Source organism: Protopterus annectens, chromosome 1.part1, assembly GCF_019279795.1.
Source record: "Protopterus annectens isolate FY-2018-M chromosome 1.part1, PAN1.0, whole genome shotgun sequence".
Classification (NCBI taxonomy): Eukaryota; Metazoa; Chordata; order Ceratodontiformes; family Protopteridae; genus Protopterus; species Protopterus annectens.
Window position 1 is genome coordinate 117,651,807 of NC_056726.1, and position 18,601 is coordinate 117,670,407.

At 35.9% G+C, this 18,601-nt stretch overlaps 1 protein-coding gene across 1 annotated transcript in view; it reads left to right on the forward strand.

The window, feature by feature from the left end:
- The window catches only part of LOC122814238 (dynein axonemal heavy chain 5-like), a 3,525,594-nt gene that overhangs the window by 29,853 nt on the left and 3,477,140 nt on the right, over positions 1 to 18,601 (forward strand). The window contains exon 4 of the mRNA XM_044086840.1: positions 15 to 661. Coding sequence (XP_043942775.1) covers positions 15 to 661 — 647 coding nt within the window. The remainder of the gene's footprint in view (positions 1 to 14; positions 662 to 18,601) is intronic.

Consider the following 18,601-nt stretch of genomic DNA (forward strand, 5'->3'; position numbering starts at 1 on the left):
ATGTTTATTGTTAGGCATTATATAAAGGGTTATGGCTTTACAAATACCCAAATAATACAAAAGAAAGTAGTATAAAGGATTTAATGAAAATATTTGATGAATGTGGGTTTGGCATCATGAAAATAATTATTAAAGATAACAAAACTGAAATGGATCAGTTATACAAAAAAATAGAAGATGTTAATGACAAAATTCTGAATGACCTGTTGTTTACAGTTGAAAATGAAAAAGCTAAGTATTATAACATTAAAAAGAAAGTGGATGAAAAATGTTATAATAACTCTAGAAGAAAAGCTAAGAAAATAGACAGGGATGTATTAGAATACAAAGAGAAGAAATGTTACCCTAAAACTAAGACAGGGGGAAGATATGGTGGCTATTATGGTGCATACAATAATGGTGGATTTGAAAGGAATGGTAGAGTTAAACAGGGAGATTTAGGCCTATACTATCGTGCTTATAACAAAAATGAATGGGAAGCTAGTGAGTATAATGATACTTATACCAGAGTACATTTTAATAATAGTGATAGATTAAGTGAAAATGAACAAGAAATAAGGGAAAGTGAGAATCAAGTGTATGACCTAAATGACCCTTTGGATTTTCCCCTACCGAGACGGTCGGAGAGGATTCGGAACAAATCAACAACAGAATACAGCAGGTAAGGAACGAATCTATGAGTACAGATATGATAGATGATAAAAATAAGGATATAGTTAAAATCAATGAAAATGTGTATAGATATCAGAACTTTAATATATTTAACTATAGTTATATAGAAATTAATGAATGGCATTTTAGGCTATTTATGAAAGGACTAAAATTTGTTCCTATAATGAAAAGTGATATTAGTAAAATTCTAATTGATTTAAAAATATTTATTAGAAAGAAAAACTTTGAATTAATATTTCAAAATAACAGCTTTGGTAATCAGACCCCTTCCTCTGATATTGTACCACTTAGAAAGAAAAGTACTGTTAACCCTATTATACATCCTTAGCTTAAAAATTTTGAGGTGGTAGTACAGAGGAAACTTAGAGAAGAACTGGAGAAAACAAGAATAAGACCAAACTTGTTGTGACAAGAAAGACAATTGCTAAATAAATTAAGAGATGATAAAAATATAACAATTTCAAGGCCTGACAAAGGAGGGGGGATTGTAATAATGAATAACATTATTTATAATACTAAAATGGAAGAACTATTAAGGAATGAAGATAGATATGAGGAAGTATCCATTAATGAAATAAATATAGCTTATTCTAAAACTGATTTTGCTCTGAAAGAACTTTTGAGTGATGGGTTAATTAATAAACAGACGTTTGAATATCTTTTTGTGGAGAAACCTCTTATACCAGTCATTTTTGGCACTATGAAAGTGCATAAAGATATAAATAACCCACCAATCAGGCCTATAGTCTCAGCTAATGGATCGAAAACATATCCACTAGCTAAATTTGTGGACAAAAAATAAAGAATGTAGGGATAGACAAAGAAGGTTATTTAAAAGATTCATGGGACCTATTAAAATGTGTCAATGACCAGTTATACAATAAGGATATCACCTTTCTAACAGTGGACATAACAGATTTATTTTCTATGATTCCACATCAAATAGGAATGGATTGGTTCCTAGAAGCTTTACTTGACACCAAAAAATTTAATTGGAAGGAACTAAGAGTAATCATGGAACTCCTAGAACTGACACTGTTAAATAATTTTGTAGTATTTGAAGGAGAATTATTTAGGCAAATAAAAGGTGTAGCTATGGGGGCCTGTTGTGCCCCCAGATTTGCAAATATAGTTTTAAATACACGGGAAAAGAAATTCCTTACTATATCACCACATATGAATTATTGTAATTTCTATAAGCGATACTTAGATGATTTGTGTTTCTTTTGGTTGGAAGCGGATGCAAAAAATAGAAGAATTTATTGAATTTATTAATAATACAACAGATTTTCTCAAATTCACATATAAAACAAACAAAGAAAAGTTAGAATATTTTGGACATCACAATATATAAGAACTATCAAGATAATAAATTTGAGTCAAAAATATTTAGGAAGGAGACATTCTCCAACTCCTATTTATATTATACTAGTGCCCACCCCTTTAAACAAAAAAAGAATTTAGTCAAGGGACAGTTTATAAGAATATCAAGCATGACTACAGTTCAAAAGGAGTTTGAGGAAGACTGTAATAAACTGAATGAAATGTTTTTAGATAGAAAGTATCCAGAAATGCTAATTGATGAAGTTATGGATGACGTAAAATTAAGAAGGGTAGGGGATTTTAGTCCATTGTTAGGGAAGGGAGTTCAAACGAATATGAAAAATATGGAAGAAAAGAACAAAAATATACCTGATAATAATAATAGGAACTTTAATAGCGCCTATATTATGAATTTTAATTATGAATCTGGGCTTATAAGGCAGATAGTAAATAAAAATTGGAAAATGTTTTCAGAATTTTCAGACCTTGCTACAATTTTTAAACAACCTATTACATTTAGTTATAGAAAAGATAGGAATATAAAAAATATGTTAGAAAATAGGATTGGACATAAGGAAACAAGTTTTAGGAAGAAAGGCACTTTTAAATGTGGCAGATGTAAACAATGTAAATATGTTTTGAATAAGGAAAGTCATTATCTAACGGCTAGAGATAGATTGTTTATTAGTAAAACTTATGCTAACTGTGATACAAAAGGAATAGTATACCTGGCAGAATGTAAAACATGTACCTCCTTTTATGTGGGTAAAACCGAAAGGGCATTTAAAAGAAGAATATATGAACACATATATGAGATAAACAAAAAAGATGTTAATAATGCCCTTTACAAACATACTACAGTTTGTAAACAAGCTTCCTTTGTGTTTTTTGTGTTAGAAGTTATTCCGCAATATATTAGAGGAGGTGACTGGGAGAATAGAAGTGAGGGAACTTTACTGGCAATTTGTACTAGAAGCTAGTAGAAAGCCAGGGATGAATGAACATGTCTCTATGGTACCTGTTTTAAAATTAAGAGCAGCTAGACTATGAAAAGGGTGCAATTGTATAATGATGTGTATATAAATTATTTTAAGTATATATACATATAGAGGTAATAGAGAGTGTATTTAAATCATGAATAAGGTTCTAGTAGTGATAAAAGACCATACATTTAGAATAAACCTGGACTGTAAAGTTTTTTTAAAGGAATATGTAATTTGCACAATATGTCACAAGATGGTGCTAATAAGTTAGATTAGGTATACACTTTCAGTGTATTTAATTTTATATGTATATATTTTTATTATAACGGATTAGTCCTATATCCTTATTAATTCTTATAACATTTGTTACATTTTTTAGATATAATGAATATAAATTATAATTTAATTATTTTTAAAAGTTTTTAAATCTATGTTTTTATGTAAACTTTTTAGCTGCAATTAATTGGAATGATTAACCCTGCTAATGCAATGTTTTTACTGATTGGATGATTAATTTGACAAGTCTGTATAAAATGAGAGTTTGTAAGCTATGTGCATGCTGATGAAGTTACATGGATAACGAAAAACGCAGAGAAGAAGTTAAGCATTTCTCGTTACTATAGTGTGGTTTATTTCTGTAATAAAGTCTGTTTGAGTGGCTTGAGGCTCCAAGTGCTTCATTTTAACATATTGTGGTCTAGTTTCAGTTGTGGGGCACTCTTTCTTCGATGTTTTTATGGTCATCATAAAAGTCTACTCAAACTTCTGCAATTTACCAGTATCAGTAAATATGCACAATCTCTGCAGAAGTAAAAGTCATCTAAATAATTCCACATTAAAGAGATCTGTAACTAATGAAGAGGTTGCTGCTAGCAAAAAACTTTATATTTCATTTTTTCATCTACAAATAAAGTGCCTGTTGCCCTTGAGGAATAAATTGCTGATGTTACATTACAAAAATGATAAGCTAGTAATATTGCAATAGGGAATGGATGGCAAACTGATAATAGGTTCATAGTTATTAGGTATCTCCACCAAAGAGGACATTCTCGGGACTGCATCATCCTCCCCCTTTAAAAGTACAACATAGTACAGTGTCAGCAATGCATCTACATACTGTGTGAGTAGAACCCACAGCCTTCTGCATCAAAAGCAAATATTCAACCTGTTATGCTATTAAACATGCAAGCAGACTCAGCATAAGCAGCACTAAGCATCAACACTCAACTGCATCTCTCAACTTTTCAGTACAAGAAATCTGGAAAAAGCCAAAATTTATTGGGGGGGTCAAAAGCACAAAAAACAGGGACACATTTTAAACATTGCTTGTATGATCTTGGAAAGTTGTTAGAATAAAATGTTGTTACTACCAAGCATTTCACTGCTAAGTCTTGGACCCAGGACCCTGTGCACTATACTCAAAACAACATACCATTATGCCAAATCAGCTGTTTCTTGAAAGCCAGGAAGACTGAAACTTAAATAGCTATAATTTCATAAATTCAGTTCTCACTATAGCTCTCAACCTCTTAGCACAAAAAATCTTGACAAAGCCAATAATGGGGGAATACAGCCCCAAAAATAGCGACAAATTTCAAATATTGATCTCATAAACTTAGAAAATTGCTAGAATAAAAGGTTTTGTGTTACCATGTATTTTTTGAAGAATATGAAGTCTTAAATTCAAATGCCTGTCATTATTAAGTGAATTCAATCCTTCACTGATTACAAAAATCCAGAAAACCACAGATTTTATGAGGAACAGAACAGAACAAAAATATGAGGCAAAAATCTGGGTAGTTTTCACAAGTGGTGGTGGATAGGGAATTCAGGGTCTTTCTACTTGTATCCAATGTACAGGGTTTGAGCCTGAGTAATTCTAGCCACCAGGTATATTTAATTGGGGCATTTCACACACACACACACACACACACACACACACACACACACACACACACACACACACACACACACACACACACACACCAGCTTTGTTCATTCCAAATAATGAACCTATTCCCTTGCAGCAGCTTTGTTCATTCAAAATAATGAACTTTGCTGAGAGAACTAATCAGTAGTCATGTATGTGACTGCAGACATGGTAGTCTGATCCCCTTCCACTGCAGTTACAAACCACATAGACCTCTGGGCATCTGTACATTGATGCCTTCTCTTCCTAATCTGGACTGGTTTAACAGAAGTCCGGATATATAGAAACTAGCTGCCAAGCATGTATGCACAGTTCTGGGACTTCAACAGTGAGTCAGCCGGACTTGGAGCTATGCTATTTTGTAAATTTTTTTTACAGCTGGGGTCTGCAGTCCTGCAGTCCGATAGCATGAGCCACCCCTGCCAAATTGTAACCAAGACCTAATCTGTTAAATAAACAGATTAATGGATTAAAGGCAAGATAAAACTGCAGTTGTACCAAATAATTACCTTGGAATATCCCCCTTTGAATATTTATCCCTGGAATAATAATTTCTCCTTTGTTATGGCTTAATTGCAATGTTGTTTGCCACTGTAGGTCTATATTAGAACCATGAAAGCTCAGTTAAGCGAACGGCATTTTACATTGAAAATGACATTCAATGAACTGTTATTGTGAGATCGCAGTGCAACGAAGATTGGAAAATTTGCCCTTTCCTCACTGTAGTACATTCTCGGAGTTGGTATATATAATTAGCGGGGGTGTGTGAAGGGCTGCGTCACCCACAATAGTGAGTTTGACGAATGACATTTTCAATGTGAAAGCCATTCGCTGAACTGACTTTTCGCAGTTCTAATATAGACCCTGCCACTGTTTTATGGTCACTGCAATGTAGTTGATCAATATAGGATATATTTAATACATTTGTAAGCACTCCTTTATCCATGAAAGTAGTATACTGTCAAATGCTTTTTGTAACCTATCCATGCCACAGTTAGATTTTTCCCCTTTTTACAATTCATTATCATGACTTTTAGCAACAAACAATCCTTTGTTCCATATGACTTTTTTTGATCACTCTTTATCTTTATTGTCATGATTGAATTTTTTCTAAACGACTAAACTCTGTCTGCATCATTTCTAGTATATAGTTTGTACATCAACAGAAGGCCCTCTGCCCAATTTAGGTTCATTATTATTTACAGGGTTTGGGGGATAGAAGCTGCAAATTAAGTTGGAAAAATATTTTGAATAAGAAAGAAAAAGCATGGATAATCAGACTAGGGGGCTTGTTTTTACCTGGTTTGAATGAATGCCTTTAATTGGGCTATAATGATTGGTTAATTGATCATATGATGTTATAAAAGATTTTTTTCCTTATCCCCTATATGTACATTGACAAAGACTTAGGGCCGAAACTAGTCTGTGGCTGTTTTGTGACTTTTGAATAAAAGTCTGGTTTCTTCTCCTGTAGTGCTGGTCCTTTTTTGTTCTTACTGTTGGGTTTTTGGACCTGTGCACTAGCCATCCGTGCAGAGCTCTTTCTGGGTTGCCATTTTGATATTCATTCTGCTGGTGGCTTTTGTTGGATAAGGGCTGTTATCAGCTCTCTAGTCGAGAGAGTTTATTCCAGCCTAAAGGTGTGTTTGCGTTTTGGATCATTAACGGGCTGTTGGTCTGTGAATTTATATCGGACCTTTGTGTCTTATAATGTGGATAGATTACGAGTACAACGAAAATGTTTCTGCTATTGGCTCTCTAGTCAAGAGAGCCTATATATTTTTTCTCTGAAGCCTTGTTTGCTTTTGTCACAATTATTTGGCCATTGGCTTGTGCAATTTGGTCTGGAACTTTGAAGCCTTGGGGCTTTGTTATTAGCTCTCTAGTCGAGAGAATTTACTTCAGTGTACAGGTGCATTAGCATTCTGTACAACTATTTGGCCATTGGCCGGTGTATTTGTATTAGGCCTTTTGGATTTATTATGTTGGTGGATCGCAAGCACAATAGTAAGGTTTCTGTTATTGACCCTCTAGTTGAGAGAGTCTATTTTTTTCAGAAACTTTGTTTGCGTTTTACTGGTACTATTTGCATTGGACCTTTGGTTTCATCGCAAGGACAATTTACATGTTTGGATTACATCAATGTGTATATAGTGTATGTCAGAGGATCGCAAGCACAACAATAATGTTTCTGTTATTGGCTCTCTAGTCGAGAGAGCCTATATATTTTTTTCAGAAACCGGATTTGCGTTTGGGACTACTGGTACTATTTGAATCAGACCTTTAGTTTCATTATGTTGGTGGATCGCAAGGACAACTCATATGTTGGGATGACATCAATGTGTGTATAGTGTTTTGGCACTCATCGTTGGATCTAACAAGTTGGTTTTTTACATCATCTGGGTTTTGGCGCTTAAAAGACGTTTATTCTGTTTTTTATGTCAGTGGGTTCAACCTTGATATTAAAGACATAGTTCATCAGCGACCTTGTGACTGGTTAACCATTACTCTAATTGTGATTTGTTTTTGAGATTCATTCACAGTTTGGTGTCAGGGAAGATGGCGGACGTGGTTTTTCACGTTTGTGAACATTAAATGGTTACGAATGACTTTGTATATTTAATTCCAGGTTTGCTGGTGAACTTTTTTCTGACAAATCTGGGAAGTTTAATAAATATGTTTGTGGGTTCAACCTTGACATTAAAGATATAGTCTATTAGTGACTTTGGAACTGTTTGGTCAATCTGAGTCCCTGGATGTTACTCGGGAATCTTTGCTTCAACTGTGATTCGTTTTCAGGATTTATTCACAGCTTGGCATCAGGGAAGATGGCGTACATGGTTTGTTCACGTTTGTGAACATTAAATGGTTACCAATGACTTTGTATATTTAATTATAGGCGTGCTGGTCATCGCCTTTTTTGGCAAATTTTGGAAGTTTAATAAATATGTTGTTTCTCGTGCATGTTATCATAAAATGGGGAACAATTTCAGTTTCTGGGCTTTTGAATATGCAGGAATGTTGATGGGCCAATGCCTAATTGTTACAGGAACAGCTGTTTGATTTTGTTTTGACATTTTCCAACACTTAAGGACATTGAATAAGATCTTTTGAATATTTGTTATACTTTCCTTGATTTATAGGGGCATTTATTGTAAGTATGCCTCATATTATTTCACAAACAGGATTTGTCGGATTGTATTTTTGAATTTGGGAAGATGTTTATAATGTTTTTTGGTACAACATGGTCTTCTATTTTGTTCTAAAGGCTATGTAAATATTGTAACACATTGGATCTGTTAATATTGTCTAAAATTAACCTTATATTTGAAATTTTGGGTGCTGCACTGAATATTAGTGGTCATACTCTATATGAGAGGTTTAACGATATTATTGGGTTTGCCATATATTAAGGTTAATGTTTAAGATTGTATATGGTGGTCACTTATTTTGTTATATCAACCAGTATATTTATTATATTGGTTTATTCCCAAATTTACACATAGGAGTTAGGGTTTTTTGGTTCCAATTCTTATTAAGATGGATTTGATGAGTATTTTAGAAGGCCTTTCTATGGACAATGACGATATTGGGGTCTTTGGCAATGACCCTAATAGGTCAGGTTTTTTAAATCAAGAACCACAGCAGGTTAATGAATGCATGGAGTTGTTTGCTAAATTACTTAAGAATATGAAGAACCTCAGATCTTCGGTATGGCATACTAAGCTTTTTGAAGCCTATTTATCGAAGGGGATTTCACCTAGGGGTCTTTGAGTTAAAATTAAACCCTTAGTATGACAGGCCAATGATGTTTTGTTAAGTACTTGGGCAGATATACAACAGAATACAGCAATGGATTTTGTTAAAGTTCTACATGTTTTTTATGAACGGAAGATTGTGGGCCAAATGCCAGAGGTTACAATCTATGTGAATTGGTGAAAAAATATAGTAACCAACCTATTTATAAAACTTGTTTTCAAAAATTAAGTAGTGACTTATTAGTTTTTGAAAGTGAATTGAAAGACAGGAAAATACGTAAGTTTAAAAGGGATAAAAAGGATTATAGTTCAGGTAAGCCTTTTAAATAAATTAAAACTGTAAAGTTTTCTCAGAATGAGACCAAAAGAACCAGTCAGAAAAGGAAAAAAGTTGTTCTTTTCCAGAAGTTGGTCCAGTAGATAATTCTAATATAAGTAAGGTCCCTTTAGATCAAGACGGGCGGGGGGGGGGGGGGTAAATATAAATCCAGACGACTCTTTGGAAACATTGTTGAATTTTCTCTAACCCAAGTAGATTATGGTAACAATGTTCATAATATTTCATCTATATCACTGTCTGACACTGAACTGAGATCATTAAACAAGGGATTAAACTTTGTACCTGGCTATGTTGTGTCAGAGGAAACTTTTATTCAGGACTTGAATTCAGTTTGTAGGTTATTGAATTTGAGATTGGTTTTTGACAATGATGCTAATTACATTACTGCAACTTCAACATCTGATTTCACATTCCATAAATCCACATTTGTACCCCCTACGAACAGGCATGTAGACATTTTTTATAAATGTGTATTGAAAGAGTTACATTTTGGCATTCATATTTATAATCAGTTTCTTTTTAATAATCCGTCAAAATCAGAAATTATGACTTTAAACAGTTTGAGACAGGGTAAGAATATTGTTATTATGAATGCTGATAAAGGGGGTACAGTAGTTGTTATGGATTGGGCTATGTATACGGCAGAGGCAGATAGACAATTAAAAGATGGTAGATTTTATACTACAATGTCTATCGATTCTACCCCCAGGTTTAAAAGTGAGATTGATGCATTTTTGGACTTGGCAGTCAGTGAGGGTATTATTAGTGATAAAGTTTCATTTCATTTAAAGGTGAAAGACCCATTGCCTCAACACCTTTATTTGCTTCTGAAAATTCATAAACATGCCACACAGCCCCATGGAAGGCCCATTGTTGCTGGTAATGGTTCGCTTACAGAACCATTATCGGAATTCCTTAACAGATATCTTCAACCATTACTGACACATGTTAGAGCTCGGATAAAAGACACCACCGAGTTTTTGAATGTTATTTCTGATGCTCAATTGGATGATGGCTGGTTCATGTGTACACTAGATGTGGTCTCTTTATATACAAGTATTCCCCATTGGGCAGGCTTTAGTGCTCTTGAATATTGGTTAGAAAAAACATCTTTATATAGTCCTGGATTTAACACATTTATTTGTTTGACTGAGCATGTGCTCACTATGAAATGTGTTTTATTTTAAGGACACTTGTTATTTACAGCTCAAGGGTATTGCTATGGTGGCTTCTTTTGCCCCATTTATGCCAACCTTTTTATGGGGCATTTAGAGCAAATGATCATTTATGACAATAGTCATAACATTTTTTGGAAGAAATTGATATTTGGAGGAGGTTTTTAGATTACTGTTGGTTAGTGTGGAAATCTGATGTCCAATATTTGTATGAATTTGTTGAATATCTTAATGAAAACAAATGAGGCATCCAATTCACCTTAAATGTTGATAGGCAGTCCATCTCCTTTTTGGACGTGTTGGTAAATAAGCAAACATATGGTACACTTTCCTCCACACTTTACTGTAAACCTTTCCATTCCAATAATCTTTTGCATGCAACCAGCTGCCATCCACCTCACATTATTCATAACATTCCGAAGTATCAGTATATGAGGATTTGTAGGATTTGTCCTAGTAATAAGGATTTTGTTAAGCAAGATGAGGAATTAACTCAGAGGTTTTACAATGTGGTTATAATGTGTCACATTTGTTTTGGACCAGTAATCAGGTCAAACAAATGGATAGAGGGGACTTGTTGAAATACAAGAGTTGTGATCAACAAAAATGTCATCCTATTTGATTTATTACCAGTTATGTTAGGAACACACAGTTATTTATGGGTATTGGGATATCTTATTATTGGATGAACGCCTAAACACATTTTTGGAGAATAGATGCCACTTTTCTTTTAGGAAACGTAAAACCATGGGTGGTTATTTTAACCATTATAAGCATAGTCAACCAATTTCAGCTTCTAGACAAGTTACCATTGAAGAGGATAAAGTGGTGGGTTGTTTTTATCTAAAAATACACCACGTATATTTAATATTAATGTTTTTGGTAACTGCAACATGGCATGGATAATTTACCTAGTAATATGTACTTAATGTACCAATTAAGTTCTGAATGTCTGAACATTTCAGCAGTATTAGAAATTCAAAATCCCAATAATGCGTTATATAAACACACTTTAAAATATCCCTCTGCCCAATTTATATTTATTATTATTGACAGGGTTTGGGGGATAGAAGTTGCAAGTTAGGTTGGAAAAATATTTTGAATAAGAAAGAAAAAAGCATGGATAGTCAGACTAGGGTGCTCGTTTTTACCTGGTTTGAATGAATGCTTTTAATTGGGCTATGGTGATTGGTTAATTAATTATATCATATTATAAAACATTTTTTCTTTACAGCCTATGTGTACATTGACAAAGGTTTAAGGCCGAAACTGGTCTGTGGCTGTTTTGTGACTTTTGAATAAAAGTCTGGTTCCTTCTCCTGTAGTGCTGGTCCTTTTTTGTTCTTTCTAATATAGACCCTGCCACTGTTTTATGGTCACTGCAATGTAATTGATCAATATAGGATATATTTAATACATTTGTAAGCACTCCTTTATCCATGAATGTGGGATACTTTCAAATGCTTTTTGTAACCTGTCCATGCCATACTTAGATTTCCCCTTTTTACCATTCATTATCATGGCTTTATTTAGCAACAAACAATCCTTTGTTCCATATGACTTTTTTGGTTACTCTTTACCTTTATTGTCATGATTAATTTCTTTCTAAATCACCAAACTCAGTGTGCATCATTTCTAGTATATAGTTTGTACATCAACAGAAGGCAAGTGATAGGTCTGTAGTTTTTCAGGATGACTTGCACATTCACTCTTAAGGAGAAGTGCCATTTTTCCTGTTGTTAACCATATTGGTATTAGTTTAGGATGCACATATGCATAATTCATACTCATGGCTAAATCTTTGTGCAAAGATGTTAGCACTTTAGTCAGAACTTGGCGACTGCGTCTGGGCCTGGGGTTTTCCAGTTAGGAGCTTATCTTAATTTTGTATCAGTTTCTCTGGCTGTTACTTCATCCCATTTCATAGCCTGTACATTTGAACTCTTTACTTTTAAATTTTCTATTCATTCAATATCTTTGATATGCCACACTGGGACATCATAAATATTTCTCCAAAATGTGTTGATTTTTCTCTTTTTTGGTTGTGTTTCTGTTCCTTTTGATTTTTCCCAGTTCTTTATAAACCTTTATGGATCATCAATGAATTCTTTTCTATTTTATAATAAAATACCACCAAGACCACAGATCCAAGAAGTAAGCAAATTTAATGAAACAACAAAGAATGTAATTGGAAGTATGTGATTTGAATTATATGCTTAATTGATTAATTGTTTTGTGCAATATGCTGTATATAAGCAAACAGTATTTTGTAGTGTTTTTACTCTTGGAAGGCTGTGTAAGCCAAAGTGCTAAGTGTTTCATTAAATTTGCTTGTTTCTTGGATCTGTGGTTTTTGTGATATTTTATTATTTTATTTTTTGTTTTTTTAAAGTTGTATTTGCTATTTGTATGGCCACGGATCTTGCAAATAATGTGCCATGTCCCCTTAGGGATGATACTATTGATGGCATTCAAAGGACTATTCAGCAGTTTGGTTTACAACTAAATGAGATAGGCTGTAGAAATTTAGAAGCAGTTGGTACTTTTAATGTACCTGGGACTGGTAATTTGGCTACTCTTGAAGCGGCTGTTCAGGGACCGGCCATGGCTGCTGCTTGGGAGCAGTATATGGGGGAACGAGAACATTGTCTTGTGAACCCTTTTCAAACTTTGGGCTCCTCTACTGTGACTGCTTTATCAGCAGAGGCTGTAAATCTGAGAGAGAAGCTGAAGAATCTGTTGCAGAAGGAGGCTAGTACACATATTAATATTCATTGCCTTTAGCGGTATGTACAGCTGAATAATACCCCGAGAGGTTTGCGAGCATGCAAAGCACCTACAACCCCCTTTGAGGAGGGGAATGCTGAGGATATGGCCTTTCAAAAAAAATAGGTACAGGCAGCTCACCGGTGCTCCACTGAATGGGTACGCATCCTAATTGAGAGGGATGAGTTAAAGAAGCGAAGGTTTAAAGACGAAATCAGAATGGTGAGTGCTGAACTCGATAAACTTTTAACATCTGTTAAACTGACTAGTATGCTGGAAGAAATTAATGTCAGACTTGTGGACTTTGAAGAATTACTAGTAGAGTGCAAAAGCCATAAAATTAACAGACACATTAAAGATTACAGTCTTGATAAAGCGTTTTTTTGGAAAAGAAAAAATAACGGATCGTTTTCATCTAGAAGCAGAAGTAATAATGGCAGTAATGATGTCAGCGGGGCAAACATGTTTCTGCTTCTTCCTCAGTTTCTTTTGCTGCTTCTGAAGCGGGAGATTTGTGTGCTGCAGCTGAGGGTAGTTCATAGCTTCATAGGTTCATAGGTTCATACTGGGCTATCTGCCCTAGGGCATTTATAAGCCTAGCCAGAGTGTGTTTGGCTTTCGCCACCCATTTTAAATTAATTTTGCTATGCCCTTTTTCGAGGTTAGTATACTGTGCCACTGTCTAACAGTGACACAGAAGTGATACCCGGGGTAAACCTACGATCTCCCATCCACTCATCAAGATTCCTCTTGAAGAGAGTCAATGAGGGACTCTGCCTAACCTGGACTGGGATTTTATTCCAGAGTGAAGGGAGCCTCTGGGTTATGAATCTGTCCCTCCAGCATGTCCTATTTGTTTCAGTGCAGAGGTTCAAGTCTCTCGAGCGTAGCTCGATGGGATTTGAATTTTCTGAGGTGCAGCATGTCCATTAATTCTGGGTTGGACATGGCTTTATATGTCAGGCACAGATCGCCTCTGAGCAGGCAGTATGCCACTGAGTAGAGCTGGAGTTTCTTTAACTGGGAAGCATATGGCATCTGTTTGAGCCCTTTGATCCTCTTGGTGAGGTACTTTTGGGGTCTTTCCAGTTGCTGCAGGTGTCTGGTAAGGTACATCCCAAAAGGGGCATTGTACTCAATTATGGGCCTGATGAGGGATGAGTAAAGAGGCACGATGACCTTCCCTGATCTAGATGTGAATCCCTTCATGATTAGGTGGGCTATATAAAATGTTCTTCTAACCACTTTGGCCACGTGGTTGTCAAATGAGAGATTGGTATCAACTTGGGTCCCCAGGTCCCTAATTACTTCTTCTGTACTTAATGGATTACCACCTATGTGGTAATTTGTGGGCACTTTTTTGCCAAAGGGGATGACTATACACTTTTGGCATTTAGCTTGAGGCCATGGCTCTGGCATCAGTTGTCTGTTTCTATGAGGCCCTTTTGGAGGATGCTTGTGTCGGCTGGAGAGTCGATTAGGGCGCCCAGTTTGCAGTCATCTGCAAACTTCGTCAGCCACAGTCCTTCCATGTTGGCCTGTACCTCCGAGAAATATATACCGAACAAGAGAGGTCCCAGGACTGAGCCTTGTGGAATGCCACTTGTAACTGGTTTGGAGTCTGACATGGCTCCAGCAATTCTAACCATGTGGGTTCTGTCCTTGAGCCAGTTTGCACCCCATCTAATGACATAGGGGTTTATATTTAAGCTGGTGAGCTTATCTATAATGCCTGAGTGGGGTATTGTATCAAAGGCTTTTGCGAGGTCCAGGTAGGCTGTGTGGATCACCTTCCCCTCGTCAATGGCCTTGGTGACTGTTTCAAAGAAATCGACCAGGTTTAAGAGGCAGGATCTGCCCTTAGCAAAGCCAAACTGGGTAGGATCCAGTGTCTGTAGGTCCCCAATATCTTTATTTATGAGGTCCATGATGATCCTTTCCATAGCTTTGTAGACCAAGCTAGTCAGGCTTATGGGGCGATAGTTTCCAGGATCCGTTGAGGCACCACCTTTGTGGAGAGGGACCACTGCTGTACGCCACTCTTTGGGTACATATCCTGTAGTAAGGCTGAGATTGAACAGTAGTTTTATGTTTGGGTTTAGCTCTTCTTGGAGTTCATGTAGGATGCAGCCGGGACACCGTCTGGTCCCATTGATGCTGTGTTTTTGCTTTGGAGAGGCGGCTCTTACCTGAGTATCTGAGATGTCAGGGGGCAGCACTCTGCTGGGATAGATATTTGCCCTTTTGGTGGGGAGAAGTTGTGCTGAACCTGTCAGCTAGGATGTTGGCAATGTCTGTGGGTTCTGTGTATTTTTGTCATTTTGGACTAATTCTGAGCATATCTGGGAATTCCCATCCAGGTTCCTAACATAACTAAAGAAAGCCTTGTGATTATCCTTAGTGTCCTGTGCAATTTTTCTCTCGAAGCTGGCCTTAGATGATTTTATGAGTGCCTGTAGTTTTTGCTAATACTGATCAGAGATGCTTTCCCTTTTGGGATTTTGCTCTATCATGTAGTAGCTTCCTCCTTCTATTGTATAGTTTGTTTATGGCTGGGGTCCACCAGACAGGACGTCTGCCTTTGGAGGATTGGGTCTTGGTTTTATTTGGGATTGCAAGATCCATGCTTTCCTGAAGGTGTTCATAGAATGCGTTTATAAAGGATTGTGCAGTCTGGGCTGTATTTTCCACAGGCCCGGGGCTTTGAAGGATTCCACCTTGGTTTTGAGGAGTGTGAAATTTGCTTTAGAGAAGTTTTCACTGTGGTTTTCTGGGCAGGGGGTGGGGTCGGGATGTGAATATCCAGTGAGATTAGTTTATGGTCTGATCTTACCAGTGAGGGATACACTTCTGGTCTGGAGCATAGAGTCCCCATGTTGGTGATGATCAGGTCCAGTATGTTTTCCCCTCTTGTGGGAGTGCTAACAAGTTGTTCCATAGCATTTGAGTTTATAAATTCTAAGAACCTTTGGGCTAGGGTGTTGGAGCTTGAGTAATGCTCCCAGTCTATGTTTGGGTAGTTGAAGTCGCCCAATATAATGGTGTTTGGAGAGACCTTCATATTTTCCAGTGTAGTGGGGAACAATTTCCAGCTTTGCCTAAAGCACAAAATCTGAAAGACATACAGAACTGTTTTTGGAATTCCAGTTCTGCTAGAACAGACTTTAATAACGGAAACGGGGCCGCAGTGAATGGGGCCAGCAAAAGAACTATAACAAGATGGGACAGTACAACAAGAAAAAAACGTTGGTACTAATGTAGTTTGTGATAATTTACATGTATTAAATCTGTCCAAACATGACATTTCTGATGTGGTTATGTCTGTATTATGTCTTGGTCTTAAATTTATACCAACTGCCTTACTGAGATTACATGTACTTAAAAGTGAAATCTTTTCTTTTAGTAGAAAACTGCATTTATTGTACTACTTTAAACAAGAGGGAGGGGTTGTGTTTAATGACTGTTATGAAAGTAGTGATGAGGATTCATTTTATTTATGCTTGTCATCTCACGAAGATTTGTTTGATGATGATTTTAATGCCTGTTGCCAACTGAATACTGACGCTATCTCTGTTAAAAGCTCTTTTATTACCCCTTTTCTAAATAATACCTTGCAAGGATTTTTTGCTACTCTTAATTTTGAGGTTGAAAAATGTACTGGTCCTGCACAGAGAATAAGTCTAACATGTTTAACTTAACTAAGCAGCAATGGCAGCCCTATTGGAATTTGGTAATGATAGAAGATGGGTGGTTAAATCATCTGACAAGGGCAACCAAATAGTAATCAGGCACTTCACACAATACTTAGAAATGTGTTACAAACATTTGAATAATGTGGAAATTTATAGAAAATGTGATGTTTCTGATTACTTTGAAGCTATTAAGCAGTACCAACTTTTGTTAGACAGAGGCCTAAGGCTGGGGTATTTCACCTCTAAGGATGTGGAAAAGAGGTTTGGAGTGGAAAACTGCTCTAAGGCAGTTTTTTACTGCCTACCTAAAACACACAAAGTTTTAACTGACCTTAGTGGCCGACCTATAGTGTCTGCACAGAGGTATTTTTTGAAGAATATAAGTGTGTTGTTACATGAACATCTTAAGAAATATGTTATGAGTACAGCCTTCTATATCAGGGACAGCCAGGACTTTTTGAACAAAATAAAGGGTAAAGTTTGGAATATGGACATGTTTTGGCTCTGTTTGGATGTCAAAAGTCTATATACTAATATTAAGCATGAAGTAGGGACACAGGCCTTGTTCCTTTTTTGGGGGAACTCTCCTATGTTGCATTTTCTGATAGATTTAGTTATGTTTTGTTTAAAAAACAATTTTTTTATGTTCATTGGAGACATTTTCCAGCAGTTGCAGGGCATTGCCATGGGGGTGGCTTTCACCCCCGTGTATGCCAATTTAGTCATGGCTAAACTTGAAGATGATTTTATTTACAGACATGCTTTTTTTAGATCGAAAGTTATTTTATATTTTAGATTTATTGATGATCTTATTTTTTATGTCAAGAAAGCCAGACAGAGGCCCTTGGGTTTGTTAATGACTTACAAGCTAATACTATTGGCTTAAGCTTTGATGGTATGCAGCTTGGCCCATAAGTGAATTTTTTGGATATAAGCCTAGATGGATTTACTACTAATCTCCATAGAAAATTTGAACATAGAAATGTATTCTTATATGGGAATAGTTGTCACCCCAAATATTTGATCAAGGTACTGCCCTATAATGAATTCTTATGAATTCATAGGCTATGTAGCCTTGATATAAGCTTTGATTTAGAGATAGCTGAAGCAGAAAAAATGTTTATTAGAAGAGGTTATGATGTTTAGCTGGTCAGGGAAGCTAAACAAAAAATTATGGACATTATGTATTTTGTTAACCCTCAGGGAGATTCTCACTATGTCTGTGCTAGTGGAAAATATAATGTTTGTATTGGTGGAAATCAGTCTACCAATGCAGCTGTGAACAATAGAGCAAAATAAAGTTTTCTTAGTGACAACTTATAATGTTATAACTGAGGAAATAGTTAAAAAAGCACGTAGCTTGTGGCCTATGCTCCTAAGTGATAAAATATTGAACTCTATACTACCTGATCTTGTGAGTATTGCATATAAAAGAGCTAGGAATGTGTCTGACATTCTGGTACATAACCAATTTTGTTTACCAGATGTTAATGTCAGTCAGAGCTTAAGCATAAATAAAGACACTGTTCCATGTGATGGTTGTTCCATCTGTCAATATGCAGTAAGCTCTTTTTTCCTATATTAATGGCATCAAGTTTACAGCTAGACATGAATACAGTTGTAATACAGAGGGGTTAGTGTATGTGTTGAGATGTGGATGTAAGAATTTTTACATAGAGGAAACTTACAGGAGATTTAGGGTCCAGTTGCAGGAACATATTAGGGACATAAAAAATAAAAAAATTAGAGTCCCCTTGGGAAGCATTTCTTGACAGCACACAACTCTAACCCTGATTCTCTTAGGGGTTGTGTCTTGGAAAAATTGCAAGTTGGCATAGGTGAATGTGTGTCTTCAAAAAACAAACTCTTAAAAAAAGAAACCCTGCTGATTTTAAAATATGGTACTTTGGAGACTCAGGGACTCAACAAAGAATGTAATTGGAAGTATGTGACTTGAATTGT